The sequence below is a fragment of the Eleutherodactylus coqui genome, chromosome 2 (assembly GCF_035609145.1).
Source record: "Eleutherodactylus coqui strain aEleCoq1 chromosome 2, aEleCoq1.hap1, whole genome shotgun sequence".
Classification (NCBI taxonomy): domain Eukaryota; kingdom Metazoa; phylum Chordata; class Amphibia; order Anura; family Eleutherodactylidae; genus Eleutherodactylus; species Eleutherodactylus coqui.
The window spans coordinates 240,755,593-240,774,981 of record NC_089838.1 but is presented as its reverse complement, the minus strand read 5'-3'; the positions used below and the strand labels follow the sequence as shown (position 1 = coordinate 240,774,981).

Sequence of the window (19,389 nt, the reverse complement as noted above, 5' to 3'; positions counted from 1 at the left end):
CAACTTGTCAAGTATCCGCAGAATCGGTGAGAAGTTTCTGATTGGTGGGGTCTGACCATTTGGAAATCCATCAATGGGAATCTTAAATCTCCTTGTATGGTCTGGCATGTGCTAACGCACTTCAGCCACGGTCCAAGCGCTTCCCACTGATGTCTTCCGCTTCATACTTACCCAATCCCCTGCGCATCCAATTCTCAGACTGTTGTGCTAGATGACAAATCCTCGCCATTGAACTCCAGATGAAGGGGATATTCACACGGTGCAAATTGGATTTTTAATTTTTTTTTGCTATGGTTTTGCAAAAACAAAAATGCAATTCATCTGCACAGTATTATTATGCTACTTCACTCTAGCTTATGGTTTATGTGGCATGCAATATATTATTATTCACAGATAGTAAGCATATTTCTGACTATCCTTTTTTTGACTTCTCTTTTCTCAGTTTTTTCATCTATTACATTGTGCAATATTCTGTGCTGCTCATTATTATGTACCTGCTTTGCATCTAAGGGGTTAAGTGGCTCAGGAACTGCCTGCAAGTCAGGAAGTGGTGATTAGTAAAGGTTATAATTGTTTGCCTTGTGTCCTTGTTTATCCGCTATTACTTTATCACATACAAATATAATATAAGCTGTCTAGTACAGAGCACTGGTGCTTGTCTGGTCTTGCATATCAGATGGTAAGTTACAGGGCTGCTTGATAATGAGTGTGGCTTGCATCTGTATGACCATACTGTAATGGGACACACACCCTTACTAATCCTTATGTTTGTGTACTTTATTAAAGGGCCAGTCCCATGCAAACACATTTTTCCATCAGTCCACCCCTCAGCTCATGGCCTGTCACACTCTGGAGGTCTCCTATGTACATTGCAGTCACCTCCATGCAGTGCAGCCCCTTGTCTGATGCTTGTCAGGCAACATCTTAGTGATGAGATTTCTCACTGGTGTTTTTCACTATTCTGTTCTGTCAAGCCCATTATGCATCAGCACAGCATTATGTGAACCGTCTCTGCCTGCTGGGAGGATACTATAATTATCATTCTCTGTATCTTCCCCTAAAGAAGCTATAGACCATAAGTACACAGTCAGAAAGCCAAACTCTCATCTCCTTCATTATAAGTGAGTGAGCCTGTAATATAATAAGCAGTTAGGCCGCCTGCACACGGGCATAAATCCCGCTGCGGCATTATCCGCGGGATTTCCGCCACTGAAAGCCTGCATAGGAGTGCATTACAATACGCACTCCTATGCAGACGGCCGCGGTTTGGCCGCGCGATATGTCGTGCGGCAAACAAACCGCGGCATGTCCTATTTCTGTGCGGGGCTCGTAGAGCCTCGCACAGAAACGTCACTCACCCAGCTGCCGGCTCCGGTCTGGTGCGGGTGAGTATGCGCTCCTGCCTGCAGGCGCTGGGGTCGGGTCCCGCGGCGAGAATTCTCGCCGCCAGATCCGACCCGCCCGTCTGCAGGCGGCCTTGCTGTGATAGGAGTTTGTGTCCCCCTCTAAAGAGCTTGTGTGGTAGGGTCCATCACACATGGGCTGTGTGAACGAGGCCTTAGAAGCTGTAAAAGCATAAGGGATAGAGAAGCAATTGCGTTCCGCGACTATGAACCCAATTCTTTTGAATGGAGTCCTATACATGAGCGATGTTTTTGTGGCACGTTCCTATCTTGTAGCGCATCACCCATTGTTTTCAATGGTACAATAAAACACATTGCGCCGTGTGATGTGTTTGTGAGTGCGATGCAAGGTTTCCTGTTGAAAACAATGGGAAACCCTTGCCGATCCTTTAACGTGCCTGGAAGCTGCGCCAGAGGATCACTACCTCACAAAAAGATTGGAGGCATTTTTGCCGTGAAAACGCACGTTGGCGAGCGCGATATTGAGCCGAGTTTCTCAGCCATAGATCGCGCTCCCCTGTGTGTAGGTAGCCTAAGGCCTCATGTCCACGGGGAAAAGATTATTTAAAATCCGCACTGTTTTTCTCGCACGCGGATCCGCGCCCCATAGGGATGCATTGGACACCCGCAGGTAGTTAAATATCTGCGGATGTCATTTTCCCCTTCAGGTGCGGATCTGCGTGCGGGAAAAAAAACGCAACATGCTCCATTTTCATGCGGGTCTCCCGTGGGGACGGCTCCCGCAGGCTTCTATTGAAGGCTATGGAAGCCGTCCGGATCTGCGGAACACCCGTGCCTGAATTAAAACTCACCTGTCCGGATGCTGCGGATCTTCCCTCTGTCCCTCAGGGGACTTGATGTCATTCTGGAGAAGTATATTACAGGATATAAATATTAGGTTAAGTGTCAATCCTGGTATACAGGCAGGTAGGAACTATTAGGGGTTGATCCAGGGAACAGTCTGATTGCCATTAGGGAGTCGGGAAGGAATTTTTCCCCCAAAAGGGCTAATTGGCTTCTGGCCTTGGGGTTTTTTGCCTTCCTCTGGATCAACACAGTAGGATAGACAGGCTGGACTAGATGGACAATGTCTTCATTCGGCCTTACATACTATGTTACTATGTATGTCACAGCTGGATCTTCTTTCTTCGGCCCGGCGGATGTGCTGCGACAGAGGGAAGATCCGCAGCGTCCAGACAGGTGAGTTTATTCTTATTTTTAGCCTCATGTCCGCGGGGCAGGAGGGACCCGCTGCAGATTCTCCATGAAGAATCCGCGGCGGGCCTAATTTTCCCCGTGGACATGAGGCCTAAGGCTACAATGTGTTTTACTGTCCCATTAAACGCAATGAGCAATGTGTTCCGAGGAAGACGGACATCGCTCATGTATATGACTCCATTCAAAAGAATGGGGTTCATATTCGCGTGAGTCTCGCAATGCCTGAAACCAGCCTAAGGGTGACTACCCACTACAGTTTTTTTTCACTGAGAAATTCGCAGCGTTTTTTTTTCTCTGCAGCGGTCTATGGGACTTGTAATGTTAAGATCGCATCGCGCAAAATTGCGATTTCACGGCAAATTGTGATTTTGAGCGATCGCAATTTTAACATTACAAGTCCCATAGACCCCTGCAGATAAAAGACTGCTGCAAATTTCGTGGTGAAAAAAAACGGTAGTGGGTAGTCACCCTAAAGCTTAGATTTCTTGGCCATCAGCAGAGGTAAGTGCACACCGCTCCCCCGTCACCTACATGGAGCCGTCAGCAGTGCGGAGGGGCCTTTTTAAGAAATGTTCTGTATTCTAAAAATGCATAGAATGAAGAAAGTCTGTGAAGTGGTTAGTAAGCAGGAAGTTACTCAAGGTGATAAGGAGGAAGAGACAGCAACTAGTTAACATATCCTGAACTACATTCAGCATTTTTTAAGACTTTATAGGTGTGTAAATATTTAACGAAGAGCAACTTGAGTCTACAAGAAAGCTTAACCCTTCGTGTGGACTATTAAGGGCTTGTTCACACTTGCTTTTATCTCAGTTTTTGCTTTTCGTTTCTCTGCTTCAAAAACGGAACTAAAACTGATCATTCCCCCCCCTTCATGAATTTCACTGGGTTCTCAAAAAAAGTGACTTCCGTTTGCTTCAGTTTCATTTTTGCTTAATTTTTTATTACTGGAACACATAACGCAGACTGCTGTGCAATGAAAACCCATGGAAATCAAACAGGGGAAAATGGTCCGTTTGCTTCAGGTTTATTTCCGTTTCTCTGCTTCAAAAACTGAGATAAGAGCAATCCATACAACAGTTGTAAATGAAGAGCGGCGCCCGGACGGACGCTCCTCAGAATATCTGAGGTGTTGTCGCATGAGTTAAACCCAGCCCATAATTATAAATATTTTTCTATTTACACTTAGAAACTTTATTCACCATCCCCAGATATTTCAGGATTAAGGTTAGAACATGACCACCTGCACATGACCGGGGTCGAGTCCTGGATGTGGGATCCCTCACCAGAATCCAACCCTTTGCCTGGCCGGTGAACCCGCGTACCTGTCATTTTCTTCTGTACTGCGGAGGGTGCAGCCGGCGAGCCATCAGACAGATTTTCCCGCGCCGTTGCTAGCCGATGACGCGGGTCCCGCACTGGGCGGAGCGATCAGCTGATCACCGGGGATTCGGAGCGGCATGTTCCCAGCCATCAACTATTGATGACTTATCATGATGTTACGTTATAAATAGGAAAAGCCCAGAAAACCCTTTTAACAGTTGTTACACCTGGTCCGGCTCTGCCTCACTGCATAGAAGGAAGACTGTGTAGGTGTCCACTCTGGACATTTACTGAGGTGGACCAGATACAGGCTGTTTAATAGAAACAGCAGGTGGCGCTACTCTAACACTAGTCTTGAAATATGTGGGGTTAGACTATGGCCAAGATTTATTAGGACAGGTGTATAATATGCTAGTCTAAGGCCACTCTCACACATTGTCCCGGCAAATCGCGGTGCTTTGCCACAATTGTACTTTAGTTTTCGGAGGCAGTGTTCCTGCCTCCAACAGTGGCTTTAGCACACCCCATCGTTGATGTGCGCTAAACACAATAAAATAAAACAGACAGCGCTCGAAAATGTCCACGATTAAATGCAATGGCTATCATCGGCCCATCAAGCGCTGCATTGATTGGCTGATCCGCGGTGCTCGAGAACCAATCAGAGCCAGCATTTCCTGGAGGCGTGATTTTGAACATTTGCCTAAGAAGCTCCATTGAAATCAATAGTAGTGAATGACAGTATTTAGCGCTGCACTGAAAACGCTGCGTTAAACGCAGAGAAAAACACCTGCGTGAGAGTGGCTTAAATGAATGAATGAAAGGATTCCCTTCGATGAGTTTAGTGAGGTTCCGTGGTTCTCACTGTTTTACATAGGACTGCCATTTATTTTTCAGTAGGGCTTCAGGTTCAGTGCTTATAATCTATTGAGGAATGCAGATGAATGGGAGAAAATGTCTCCATGCTGAGTAATAGGAGGGCAAATTAAAGCTATACCTCCGTGCACATGGCAGAACACTGCTAATAGATAATCCTATGACAGTGACCTCTGCTTATCCTTGGGTTACATAATCACATGAAATTAGGGAATGTTGTGACTTTTTTCTTGCTACGGGGTAATGAAAAATGTTTAAAATGCATTCCCTCTGGGTGTGCCAGTTGATGTTGTGCCAACACCTAGTTCTTATTTGTTTGCTGGCACTTTCCCTCTCCATAATGAACAATTTGCATAATGAACAATGGAGACAGAATCATCAGCTTGTCCTGGAATTTAATGAATATCCTGCATCCCTTTTTTACTACTTTTTAATGGGAACCCTTCCATTTTACTGATCTTGATACTAAAGTTAAATCTGAATTTTCAAGATATATTTGGGAACATGTTGTAAGACTATGTGAATAAAACCTATCTGTCATGGGAGAGGTAAGGAATGGATGTACCGCTGTTATCTATCCATATATCTCTATCTGCTTCCTGTTGTGTTCCCATGAGGATGTACAAATGGTGACCCATGCTTCCTCACACCGACCTCCCGATCTCTTCACATCTCCAACTACTTCCTGCTGTATGAACAATCACTGTCTCGGAAGTTGTTAAGGAAATAAAAGTTCAACCTCATGTGTCTGACATGGTCATATATATTCATTACCGCATCGAGATCTATGAGAATGCATAGTAGCATAGTTTGTAAGGCTGAAAAAAGAAATGCGGCCATCCGGTTCAGCCTGTTATCTGGCTGTATTAGTCCAGAGGAAGGCAAAAAGCCCAATGAGGTAGAAGCCACTCATATGGGGAAAAAAAATTATGTTCCAACTCCAAATCTGGCCATCAGAATAACCCCCAAATTAATAACCCCTCTCCAGTAATCTGTTGGCTACAACTGGAAAAATAGTTGCACTCAAGACAGGCATCCAGGCCCCTCTTGTACTCTTTTATTGAGTTTGCCATCACCACGTCCTCAGGCAGAGAGTTCCACAGTCTTACTACTCTTACAGTAAAGAACCCCCCATCTACGTTGGTGTAGAAACCTTCTTTACTCCAGACATAGAGGATGCCCCCTTGTTAGTCTCTGTCCACATGGCAGAAAGTTGGACACTGATTTGATGCAGAAACCATATCAAACCCGTGACTCCTTGGTCTAAGGGATATCCGTGCCATAGTCTATACCAACCTTTTGGCATCTCTGGCCACATTGGAAGAAAAAGAGTTGTCTTGGGCTGCACATTAAATACACAAACCCTAACAAAACACGTGGATTTTTGCCATTGACAGGGCTAGATACGCTTGCAGGTCCACGGCAAAAACAGTGGTGGAAAGCTAAGTATTTAAAAAATAACCATTGATTTTTTTTTTCTCCATGTGAACATACCCTTACAGATTCTTCCATCTATGTCATTATGGTCTGAAGAAATCATGTATAACTTAGGTGGTTCTGTTTTAAGGGGATTGTACCAAAATCAACTTTTATTATCTATCCGCAGGATAGGTCTCACTGATCTTGAGAACGGGGGCCCTGTGTCGTCCTCTCCTCCTCATTGTGGGCTTACTGCATCCCATAAGGAGGAGACTAAATGCAGTGACACCATGCATACACGGCCATCGCTTCATTCAGTCTCCTCCTTGCTGGAGCTTGTGCATTGAGCTCGCAGTGAGAAGGAGAGGGGAACACTGGACCCTCGATCTTGGCATTGATGGTGGTCTCAGTGGTGAGACCCCCACCTATCAAACTTTTTAGACCCCCACCTATCAAACTTTTTCACCTATCCTGTGGATAGGTGATAAATCATTTTTTGCACAACCTCTTTAAAGCAGTTCTAGGTATACTAGGGAAAAAACGCACGTCCTGATGTGGTCGCCCAGCGAGGGTATATAAATGACGCCTATTTTATTTGGATTTTGATGAACAAGTAAGGTAAAGCCATAATGGACACACCGTACAGCACCTGCCTCTCCACACCTAACTTGTAGTTCCCATTGAATTGTTATGATGAATCGACTTTGAATGTCTTTGTCTCTCGAATCCTATTTATTTCTGCTAAATAGATATAAAAATGGCATGTGTGCAGCATAATGATGCGCTAAGAGGCACATATCAGGGTTGATAAAACTAAAAGTGGCCCCGCACATGTAGCATGGCACTCCGGGTTCAGGCAAGCCTGCAAGTTTCTATCGTTCGCCTTCTGTTTTGTGGCGCTGGCTACAGACAAGTCAGGGAATGTTGATGCCAAAGCTATTCTATTGCCCGGAGCCGTTCCGAATGCCTTGTTACTGGTTCTGTCTCTTCTGTAAATTAATCTTAGGTTATCAACAGACTTGCAAAATGCAGTGCCATCCTAGAGCAGTGACAATGTCCCATAAAGTAGTTGGACTTGCCGGTGTTCATCGCAGGTATTACCAGTCTATAGTTACATCGGAGTGCTCGGTTGTGTAACACAAGTGGTTTCGTAGAACCGGTTTGACCCGTTGTGCCTCACGTTGACTTAGGCTGCTCTTTCCTATCTACTGTAAGGTGGATCTTTGTCGACAAATATCTTACAGCCTTCAGGACAAAATAAAGTTCAGATTATTCTCACTGCTTTGTGTTTTCCACTTGTCGCTCCAAACTGCAACTTTCTCTCTGGTCTCTGATCACAGTTTAGAGCAGGTTTTTGGAATCAGGAAGAGCAGAGGAGAAGTTCAGGCTAATTATGACTGCTCCACCCAGCACATGACATCCGCATTGGAAGGCTTGGATAGATAGGTTTGACCTGTTAGCCTGAGAATCTGTATTTTATATTTAGCTGCAAGTGTTGAAATGTTAGTAGAAGGGAAACCTGTTATTTAATCCAACAAGTAGCTTATTTTATTAGTAGACCGTACACGACCAGCTATAATAAAATCCATAGCAAAGTACTATAGAATTGCATTATAGTGCTGCATTTATCCTCCGTTCTAGCACTTAAAGGGTGTTTCCAGTACTATAATAGTAATAACCAATACCTCAGAACATGTAATATCCTATCAACGAGGTCTGATGTTGTACTCCCATCGATCAGCTGATGGGAAGGGGCTGTGGTGTGCTGGAAGAAGCACAGCTTTGTACACTGTGCAGTGGTACGGGATAGTACTGCAGCGATCTCCAATTAAGCTGACCCAACTCGTATGTACAAAGCTTTGCTTCTTTTGGCATACCACGCCCCTTCACATCAGCTGACCGGAGTGGATACTGGGTGTCCTCCCCCCCCCCCCCATCCCCAGTCGATCAACTATTGATAACATATTTTGAGGAAAGGCCGTCAATAAAAAAATATCCCAGAAAACCCCTTTACTCTTGGCAGTCAGGTGGAATTAATTGAAAAGTATTTCTCATTAGAAATATGAATATGCACTTTAAAAGTTGAATAACCACCCTTAATCATTTCCAATCCACTGTCTGACATCTTCCTACATTCTGACTGAAGCATGTACAGCTCCAGTGTCAGATGATGTCTGACAGGGTATTCTTACCGTCTATTGCCAGACACTTCTACTGGTAAGTCTCAGATCCCCGACGGTCCCATAGAGATGAATACAGTGGTAGTGCACTTGTGTGACCACCCCATCATTTGTATGAGGGAACCTGGGACCTACAATGTATATGGAATATTCCTGTTCTGTATAATCCTTATAAGAAGGCCGCAAGCCTTCCATTGTGACATAATCACTAATGTATCACTGCAGATGTAGACCAAAAACAGTTATGTGGGCTCTTTATTCCACACTGCGGTACGATGGGTATTTTTCATTGCTGCCCTCGTGCGTGTGTTTTTTTTTTTAGCCCAATAGAATTGGAAAATTACCGTATATTCCGGCGTATAAGGCGATGGGGCGTATAAGACGACCCCCCAACTGTCACCTTATACGCCAGGAATACAGTGGAGCCAAAAAAAAAAAAATCATTACTCACCTTCCCCGGCGTTCTGCGGCGCTGCTGCAGGCTGTCGCTCTCTCCTGGTCTCCGGCAGAGCATTGCTTTCTGGACGCAGGGCCGTCAGCCAATCACAGCCATTCAATGACATCATTGAATGGCTGTGATTGGCTAAAAGACACGTGCCTTCAGTCAATCACAGCCATTCAATGATGTCATTGAATGGCTGTGATTGGCTGACAGCGTGTGTTAGCCAATCACAGTATTAGCTTTCTGGAGGCAGGGATTTCAAGCCCTGCGTCCAGAAAGCAATGCTCTGCCGGGGACCAGGAGGGAGCGACAGCCTGCAGCAGCGCCGCAGAATGCCGGGGGAGGTGAGTAATGATGGTTTTTTTTGACACCTTTTTTTTGTATTACCGGCGTATAAGACGACCCCCGACTTCAGAGCAGATTTTTCGGGGTTCAAAAGTCATCTTATACGCCGGTATATACGGTATTGTAGAAAACAGCTGTTGAGTGGAAATAAAAGTAGATACTTCAGAGTACAGTAGGAGAAGCAAGCCTAGTTTATTAGGGATCTATAAAAACAGTAGTTCCCTGAGGTTGGTGACACACAAACGTATTATGGACACATAAATACGTCTTTAATACAGACTAGTATCTCGGCCTGACTGCAGGCATCGATGACGTTCGGAATTCGAGTCAGGATACCCGTGGTCAGGGCACTCGTCTGTATTATGGACGTATAAATATAGGCATAATTAGCTTGTCTGTCAGCTGCCTAAGTATTATTTTCCAACAACAATCATCTAATTTGGATATTTGTAGTCTACACTATGTCGACAGAAGTATTGGAACGGTATTAGTGTATCTTGACGCCACCGGAAGCTAGGGGTTTGACAGGGGGAATGCCCCTCACACCCCCAGCTTCCAATAGGGTCAAGGTAGGTAGGTCCTAGCAGCACAGTGTGCATAGATGTGTGCCAGTGATGCAGCATTGGAACATACATAGAAGGTGATAAAATTCTATTTTATTTTCATTTTTCAATATGGGGTTGGACTGCCTTTTGGCCTCAATGACTTCAGTAACCTTTCTAGGCATGCTTTTCACCAAATTCTGATAGATGTGTGGAGAGATTTGCCTCAATTCCTCGAGGAGAGCTTCAGATAGTGTTGCTGGGGATAATGGGCCTGTTTGGTGTGCACGGATATGGTGTTCTAGTTCATCTCAAAGACACTGAATGGGATTGAGATCTGGACTTTAGGCTGGCCAATGTAATTTGCAGACGTTTTGCACCTCAAACCAAGCCTCAACACTGCGTGCCGTATGACATGGTGCTCGGTCATGTTGATCGAGACATGGAGCCGAACCAAAGTATTGACACAGGTTAGGTGATGCCACATTGTCCAGAACGTCTCTGTGCATTGGTGTTGAGGGTGGACTTCACTATAACCAATGGCCCTAGTCCTTCCGGGTAAAAACACCCTCAAACCATAACCAAATCTCCTCCAGACCTTGCTGTTGAGACGATGCAGTCACATAGAAATCGCTCTCCATGCAACGACCGCACACTAGTGTGGCTATCTGATCAGGAGACAGTGTACTAGAAGTCCAAGAATGATTCTCCAAGCCCCATCGCAGGGCCCTCTGTGCATTCACTGCTGTGATGTTGGACTTGTGTGTAGCCGCTCGTCCACTGTGACCCTTCGCATGCCGCTCGCTACGGATGGTTCTGGTGCTAATGGATGTTTCAATGGCCAATGAGACCTCCTGAGCCAGTATTAGGGCAACCGATGTGTGTGATGCCTTCACAGCTCATACAAAGCTTCATTGTCCATGTTCTGTCATTTTACGAGGTCTTCCTGGTTGTGGCGGCACTACAGATCAGATGGTTTCCATTTCACAATAACATTGCCAGTAGTGGACTTTGAAAGGTCCAAAAGCGCTGCAATGTTCTAAACTGGTTGGTGACATCCTACCACCACACGCCATTGTCAGCTCTATACCTGGTGGCATTCTGGTGGTTTCTGTACTGGGATATACCTGTGTGTTACACTTCTTTATATCTAACACTCATACATCTGATTTGCATATCTCCTTCACACAGGATGCGTGAGGGTCCCAATACTTTTGTCAGCCTAGTGTATATCACTTTATACATGTGTATTGTCTATCTATAAAATAAGATCAGGCCTTGTGGCTCATCCCTATGACTCATCATGTAAGTATGTATGTTATATTAGGAACAGTCATAGTTTCCAAAATCTTCTATATTTCCCTTGTGTTCCTTTTCTGCCCGCGTTTGTATACAATGAACAATACCAGCCTTGTTACGGATATATAAGTTATGATACAATGACTCCGCTAATGCTCATTTCCAGCATAATAATAGGCTGTGTGCTATTCTAGCAGTCCATTTCTGTGAGAAATGCTCCAATATTAGATGGCTTTTCCATTTCAATGATTTGGCGGTCTCCCATTCCTGAGATGGCAGGCAGCTCTGTGCTCTCATCCCCCTTCAGACCAAGAATCTGCTCTTGGCAGAGGCCCAGTCTACACAACTGGCCGGGTTTCCACAGCAACATCTGCTGGAAATGTGTTTTTCTGCACTCTTTTTCAGAAGTGCTGGGCAGGAAAACACCCTTGGGTGAATTGTCTATGAATAATAAGAAGAATAAAGTAAGTCATCAAGTTATCGAATAGCTGAATGTTGCTACATTATTCAGAGAAATGATGGGGTATGTCTATGCATTTTTTCTGGAACTGAAGCCTCATGGAAGTTTCCACTCAGTACAAGGATTCCCTAAAATAGTTTGGTTAAGTTTAAGAGTTGTACCAGAATAGTAAGTTACTCCCTATCCACAGAATAAGCGATAACTTGCTGATCAGCGGGGGTTTCACCACTGAGACCACCATCAATCCAGAGAACGAAGGTCCCATGTCCCCCATGTCACGTCTGCTTCGTGCATGCAATAACTGCAAACCAAAATATATTCTCTCTGGGAATGTTCACACCACACTATCAAGAACCCCCTGCAGTACGAGGAAAAAGTAAACTGAGGCCGCCTGCAGACGAGCGGGTCGGATCCGGCAGCGAGAATTTTCGCCGCGCGATCCGACCCGAGCGCCTGCAGGGACGAGCGCGTACTCACCCACGCCTGGCGGCCCCGGCTCTTTCATGTGCCGGCTGCCGCGCAGACCGGAGCCGGCGGCCTGGTGAGTGCGTGCCCCGCAGAAAATTAGGACATGCCGCGGTTTGTTTGCCGCGCGAGATTTCGTGCGGCCAAACCGCGGCCGTCTGCATAGGAGTGCGTATTTTAATGCACTCCTATGCAAACTTTCAGCGGCGGAAATCCCGCGGTGGGATTTCCGCTCGTGTGCAGGCGGCCTAAGGAGGGAAACTTTCCCTAAGGGGAACTAGAGGGTAACAACTCCTGCCTCCTGGTGGATGGCCCGCCCTCAGAAGGACGCATCCAACCCTCATGCCAGTGCCACTTACTAACACTGATAAATGACAAAGGAAAAACCACCATAAGAGTAAAGCAAAACCTGAAGGAATAAATCTCAGAATGTAGCTGAAGACGTTCTAAAAGAACCACGGAAACTAGATCCAGAGAGGTCCTCGCTCCACGGCAGAAGGAGACTGCACTGAAATTGACCAGCACAGAACCCAGGCCAAAAGGGAACTAAACACCCTCCCTAATTGCCCCTAGGTGTGCAGCAACAGCTGACACACCCATCAGAGTCAAAGAAGACCAAATGTGCAGTCTAGCTCAAACTGACACAAGACCCGGTCCTCCTCATTCCAATTTACTAAAAGTCAGACTCTCACAAGGTATAAAAACCCGCTACAAACATGCATCAAAATCCATGCCTTGCATAGGGAGATTGGTGTGTATGTGCTGCGGCTATGCAAAATACATAATTCGCAGGAAATCTGTACATGTAACACAAATTTTGATGCAGATTTGTGTGTGAGCCTCACCATAAATGTGCTTCCCTATCAAAGATGTGCCATAAATGTATGATCTGTGGGGGCCAACCGCTCTGACCCCACCAGGTTTGATACGCTTTAAAAGTGGAAGCAGGGTATCTTCCATCTGAAGGGAACGTTCTGCTCACTGAGGGCAGCACATTATAGTGACAGATGTGCAGGCTGCAGCAGTGTCACTTATAGGGCAATGTGCAGGGTTTTTGGAAAACTTAAAATGACTGTGTCACCTACTTTTAGCCTTATCAGCTAAGCTTATGGGCTGAAAGTAGGTGGCCCGCAGAATCCAGGAATATGTTATACTTACCTGCCCCGGTGTGAGCGCTGGAAGCCAGCTCAATGCATTGAGCGGCACTGATAAATAGTCCACCCATTATAAAATTGGAAGGGGCGGACTACTTCGTTTTGCGCAATGCATTGAGTGGTGGCTTCCAGCACTGACATCGGGGGAACAATTGGGGAGGTATGTATAACACTTACATCCCCGGACTGCGCGGGTCACCTACTGTCACCCCATAAGCTCAGTTTATAGGACTAAAAGTCAGCAACAGTTTCCCTTTAAGAGAACTGGACCATGAATAATCTGTTAGAGACGTCCGCTCCTTTCTGCTCTTGACTCATATGAGCTGCCAGTGTCTGCAGAAGCAGATGCATCATATTGGGTGACATTTGTGACCAGTGACGTTCTAGAATTATTCATCAGGCTGGAATGGTCCTTCTGTGAAGTGGTTACTGGCACATGGCTTCATTGTAACAAATGGAATCAGACTGTGAACTCGCACATCTACACATTGCTTCTGTATCTGCATTGTCCCGTGTGCCGGCCCCTGTGGACCAGAAATAGCCGTATGCAGTAATAATATAATAATAGTTTTCTATATTATTACCAGATGTTGCTCTCTGCAAATAAAAGCAGCATCTCTCCAGCTATGGTATCTGTACTGCTCATATCAGATCTTATGTATATGTTTGGATGTCAGCAATTTTTATACAAGGCTATACTGTAATGTTTCTGTAGATTTTTTTTATTTTTTTTTGGGGGGGGGGGGGGGAGTGGGAACAAACATACACCAAATGGACACTTATTTTTTTCTTTCTTTCTAGATCTGTATACTAGTTCCTATTTCTGTATATGCCACGGTGCTTTTTCATTTTTTTTTTTTTGTTATCATGGAAGTCTCTTAGCAGATGGATCCAAATGTATTGTGTGCCTGTGGTTCTTCCCCCCTTTTCCCATTAAATATATTGAAATGCATTACTTTAGATATACCGTATACCATGCAGTTTTGGGAGAATTGTATAATGCGCTCAGCAGGCTGTGCTAATAAGAACATGAGTGACAATTTCATGCTTTGAAAAGTAATGCTCTTTCAACACTATAAGTAATTATGCCAAATAGTGCTGTCTATAGCAGACAGGGACACCCCTACCATGAGGCAGCCCAAGCCTGCTGCCTCAAGCAGCAGTCTGCAGGACCTCCGAGGGACAGCGATGCTAGGGTTGCCACTTGTCCGGTATTTATTTTGTATACGGGGTCCACTAAAGGGGGATAGTATTACTACTGGGGCCACTTTAGGGATCATTATTACTATTAGTGCAACTTTTAGGGTCACTATTACTACTGTGGCCCCTAACGGGGACACTTACTATTAGGGACACTACTGGGGGCAGTATTACTCTGTCACTTCTGGTGAGCCCCAATGGTTCAGATATATCGGTATGGGTATCTTGTATATCGGTGCTTTCAATTCCAGTAAGATTAGTGTTTTTTTGTGATTGGGGGAGGGGAGCGCCATTTCACACATCGCCTCAGCAGTATAAAGGCTGCGGGCACCCCTGATGGCAGACATATGCAAGTTGTTGTCTAGGTTACAGTTAAATGCTCAGTATTGGGTCTTGTGATCCAAGATTGTCATACATGGAGTACATCATTTTGGGTGTAATAGCACCGAGACCTTAAAGTGACCCGGCAGATCTGGGCAAACAAAGATGGCGGCATCGCCTCTCTGACTACCTGGTGCACACTGTGCGCTAGTATGACACTACATGCTGTTTTGATTAGTCAGTGCTGCCCACGTGGGCATTGTAGGCCGGCCAGTGCACCATGTAGTGTCTTGGACTGCTGGTGTGCATCAGGTAGTCAGAGACAGGGTACAGCCATCTGTTTGTCTGGGACTAGAGGGTCGCTTTAAGGACATGTTTGCTTTGAAAATGCCGAGAAGTACAGTACAAGGCATGTGAGTGGAGTTTGGAAAAACCCACATACAGATTTTGCATTGCTGTTCGAAAGGTTTGGAGTCGTCTTGTGTATCAGAGAATTACCTATACAAGTGATGATTTTTTTCTCTCCTGAAGTTGCACAGAAATAAAATAAAGAATTTTATACAAAAAAAGAGGCTTTTTTGATACATTGTCTTAGTAAGAAAGTTCTTGGTATGGTGCTTCATCTGTTGTGGCTTTTTATTACAGGTGGATGGAGGCCTGCCTAATGGAAGATCTGCCCCCCACTACGGAGCTCGAGGAAGGGCTCAGGAATGGAGTTTACCTGGCAAAACTTGGAAACTTCTTCAGTCCAAAAGTTGTATCTCTGAAGAAAATCTATGATCGGGAGCAGACCAGATACAATGTAAGCTGCTGCTATTACAAGTTCATTGTCACAGTAGATGGGGTTTTTACCCATGTGTCTCTTGGTTAATATGTGTGGAGGAGCTGTATGGTGTGCTCCTGGCAGAGTATATGGCTCTGTGACATACTCCCCAGACGTATATGCATCACATGACTGCTAGAAGGACCGTATTGTCTGTAATTTACTGCATTGGGCCTATGAAAAAAGTAAAGATTAGATAATATCTTAATTGCCTTAAAGGGAAATTATCTTCTTATTGGATATGCAATCACTAGTGGGTGGGGGGTGGTCTGATCTTTGGGACCCCCACTGATCCTGGAAATGAATGGACAACAGCACTGGGGTAGCACAGCGTTCCCTGTCCAGCAGAACTTCCAGCCACTCAGCTGTGCAGGGAGCTTCAGTCGGCCCCATTCACTTGAATGGATGTGTGCTGCAGTGGCTGAGCATCACTGTGCAGAGGAGCAAGGAAGGGCATCCAGTGCCACGCCATCACGGTGCCCCTTTCATTCTCCAAAGTGACGGCGTATCCTTGAAATGCTATCCGTAAGATGGGAATAATCAATAGATGTATTTAATTTTGCATAAATGGGTTGTTTCATTACAAGCGGCTGTTTTGGGAGAAACGTAAGTATTTTGTGCGACTATTGAAATGAACAGCTGAATGGATCTGGTCCATCTAGTAGAGAGTCGCTGCTTGTTAGTGACTTTCTGATCTGGTTTATAAGGGAAGATGCTGAACACGGGAGCCTCCTGTATGGCATGAGAGGGAAATCACATTGTAGAACTTGTTTTTTTTGTCCTTTACTTAAAGCTGTGGTACTAAACACATATCTATCTATCTTTTCCTTTAGGCCACCGGTCTTCACTTCAGACATACAGACAATGTTATTCAGTGGCTCAATGCTATGACAGAGATTGGCCTCCCAAAGGTAGCTTTATCCAAAAAGCTTCATGCAGCTATCTGATGTGTCTTTTCCTTGTTTCCTTCTAAATATTCCTCTTCACACTATTACAGATTTTTTACCCTGAGACCACAGACATCTATGATAGGAAGAACATGCCTCGCTGTATATATTGCATTCATGCTTTAAGGTAAAGTGTTTTTTTGTAGTGTTACATATATTCGTATTATAGCACTTCTGTGAACATGAGTTGAAATATTAGGCTCTGTTCAGATTAGTAATAATGGCATCTGTTGGGTTTCTGTCATTTTTGGTATTTTTTGAAGGTAACGGGCATAGTCTGTAACCCCATTCTTAAAATCCAAAAATCTAGAAACTCCAATAAACCCCAAAAGCTGATCGGTAAGAAAAAAGGTCCTTATGCTCTCTGTTGCAAAATGTGCTCCTATGGAGTAGAAACGTTGTCACCTTCCCCAATCTTTAGATACGGAATTGCCAACTTCTAGCTTCTTACATCAGGCTGGCAAGGCAGTGGTACAGTAAAAGGACGTAGAGGATGCCTGCAGTGTATGGAGAGGCAATATAGCAATAGGAAATATTGTTGTATATGGTTTGGTCACTGTATAACGTCCGTATTGTACTCGTGAAGAACCTGCTCATGATCTCTATTGCCTGAGCTCAGGCCCTTTTACACGGGATGATTATCTTTTTAAAAATTGTTAAAACGAGCGAAAAGGAACGATAATCGTTGCGTGCGATCCAATGACTATGCTGCTGGTTGAAGGAGGTATTCAGATTACTAGGAAGATAAATGAAGAATTGACTCTCAGCTGCTGGTGAAACCTGAGTGCATATGGCTTATTTGTAGTTCCTGCTTAGACTTGTTTGTCTTTGCAAGGTGATCAGTAGGAGTGGCAGCTTTTTTGTACATCAGATTATATCTCAGTGCTGCAAGGCCGCTTTCACACGGCCGAGAAACTCACGCGAGATTTGTGCTTTGCGAGACGCACACATCTCGTGCGAATATGAGCCCTATCTTTTTGTGTTCATGGAACGCATCGCCCATTGATTTCAATGGGATCTTAATTGCATTGCATGGCTCTCACATGCCATGCGATGTGCATGCGAGTGCAATGCAAGGTTTCCATTAAAATCAACGAGAAACCCTCCTGATCCTCTACCGCACGTGAAACGGGCATAACAGGATCGGAATTTCGCAGATGCGCTGCAAAGCATTTTTGCCTGAAAATTGCTTCGCGTTCATGGGTAAATCGTACGTTCTTGAGCGCGATATCGGACGGAGTTTCTCATCGCGCTCGTCCGGGTGTAGATAGCCTAAATCAGTCTGGCAATAAGTGCCCTCCTAGACATGATTGAATGCCTTGACTTAAGTTGAATCCCTTTCCCATGATGCTTTGAATCTGAATGTTGGGTAACAAGGAATGACTTTACTCTTAAGTCCTTGTGTAACTAGCCTGTATAGTGTCTAATATTAAGAGGCTGGGAGCCATTGCTGTTAGTTATGGAATAGATATATGAAGGCGAGTGCTGACTTGTTAGGGTGCTTATACACAGGACAACGACCTGTTGGGTGCAGCAGCCCGACAGGTCATCCCAGCAATGATCATTCCAGTGCTTTTACACAAAGGAGCGATCATTACTCAGTAAATGGAGGCGGACTGGGACGGGGATCATTCTGGCTGTCCACCTCCAGTACTGCCAGTTTACACGGGCTGATCCCTCTTTTAGTTTTTATGCCTGCATTAACCGAATGACAGACAAACTTATCATTTGTCATACATGCATTTAGACTGAATGCTAGTCATTCAGGTTCTCGCTGGTCTTGGGAATCTGAACAATTTTTCAGCTTGTGTAAAAGGGCCCTTATACAAGCACCCAAATTTTTTTCAGAAGAAGAAATGAATAGCTCAAATGGAGGTCTTAACAAATCCAGCCTCGAGAGTCCTCCTCTTCTGAGCTATTCTATAACATGACTGCCTAGCTGCCCCTTATCCTTGGGTGTTGGTGAAGTGAACCTGATAAATAAACCTGGTGGTCTAAAATGTGCCCATCATTGTGGTATTCGCGGTAAGACCTTCTATAAGACCTAATTGGTTGCAGATTATACCATAGTTTTACAAGAAAGTTGAGACCAAAAGATTTTCATATTTCAGCTCAGCATAATGATGATATCCTAAGAGGTCTTTAGTCAATGATCCTTGTCCCATTTCTAGCTGTTTTTCTGCAGAAAGCTCTATACGTTGTGCAGTTGCCCGGGTTGAGTTCCATTCACTTCAATAGGACTCTGCCTGCAGTACCAACCCAGGCTACTGCACAATGTATGGCGCTGTTTGCTTCCTGCAGCAAAACAGCCAGAAGTGGAACAAAGTAATCTTCCATCTGTACAACATGGTGGAGAAAGGCAGTCTTTTAAATTAGCCAGTCTTTGTAGACTGGGTTACATAGCAAATTTTCATGAATCTGTCACTACCAAATCATTGACAAGATTACAAAACTTGACAGTTGATGGCTGCTTGCAATTTTGTCACAGGAAAAGCAGGTTTCTATGTAATTTTCTAAAGGATTAGGAAAAAAGCTGCAATAAGGATTGTAGTGTAAGAGGCTTAGAACCAGTTGGTCTACGTTCAATCGTTGCATCTAAACTAACAATATTTAGTGACGCAATAACCAAAAGAACTCCACCAGTTGGTCAGATACAGATAAAGGGAAGCTGTCACTAGGCCCATGCTACCCGGACAATGGGCAGCATGAACCCGGGACAGGTACATACAGTGTGCCCATGTATGTGTTATTCTGAAGATTAACTCCAAATGGAGCTCCCAGTCCCGAGGGCAACGCTGCGCCAATCTCTCTCCGCCAGACTCACTGTTCCCTACACACAAGCAGGAAGAGAGCTGCTACTTAAAGGGGTTGTCCCGCGAAACAAAGTGGGTCTATACACTTCTGTATGGCCATATTAATGCACTTTGTAATGTACATTGTGCATTAATTATGAGCCATACAGAAGTTATCAGAAA

General features: G+C 44.8%; 1 protein-coding gene across 1 annotated transcript in view; it reads left to right on the top strand.

Moving 5' to 3' along the window:
* IQGAP1 (IQ motif containing GTPase activating protein 1) overlaps positions 1-19,389 on the top strand; it is a 127,832-nt gene that overhangs the window by 49,730 nt on the left and 58,713 nt on the right. Inside the window, exons 3-5 of the mRNA XM_066592693.1 lie at positions 15,290-15,446; positions 16,301-16,378; positions 16,465-16,541. Of these exons, the coding sequence (XP_066448790.1) occupies positions 15,290-15,446; positions 16,301-16,378; positions 16,465-16,541 (312 nt within the window). The remainder of the gene's footprint in view (positions 1-15,289; positions 15,447-16,300; positions 16,379-16,464; positions 16,542-19,389) is intronic.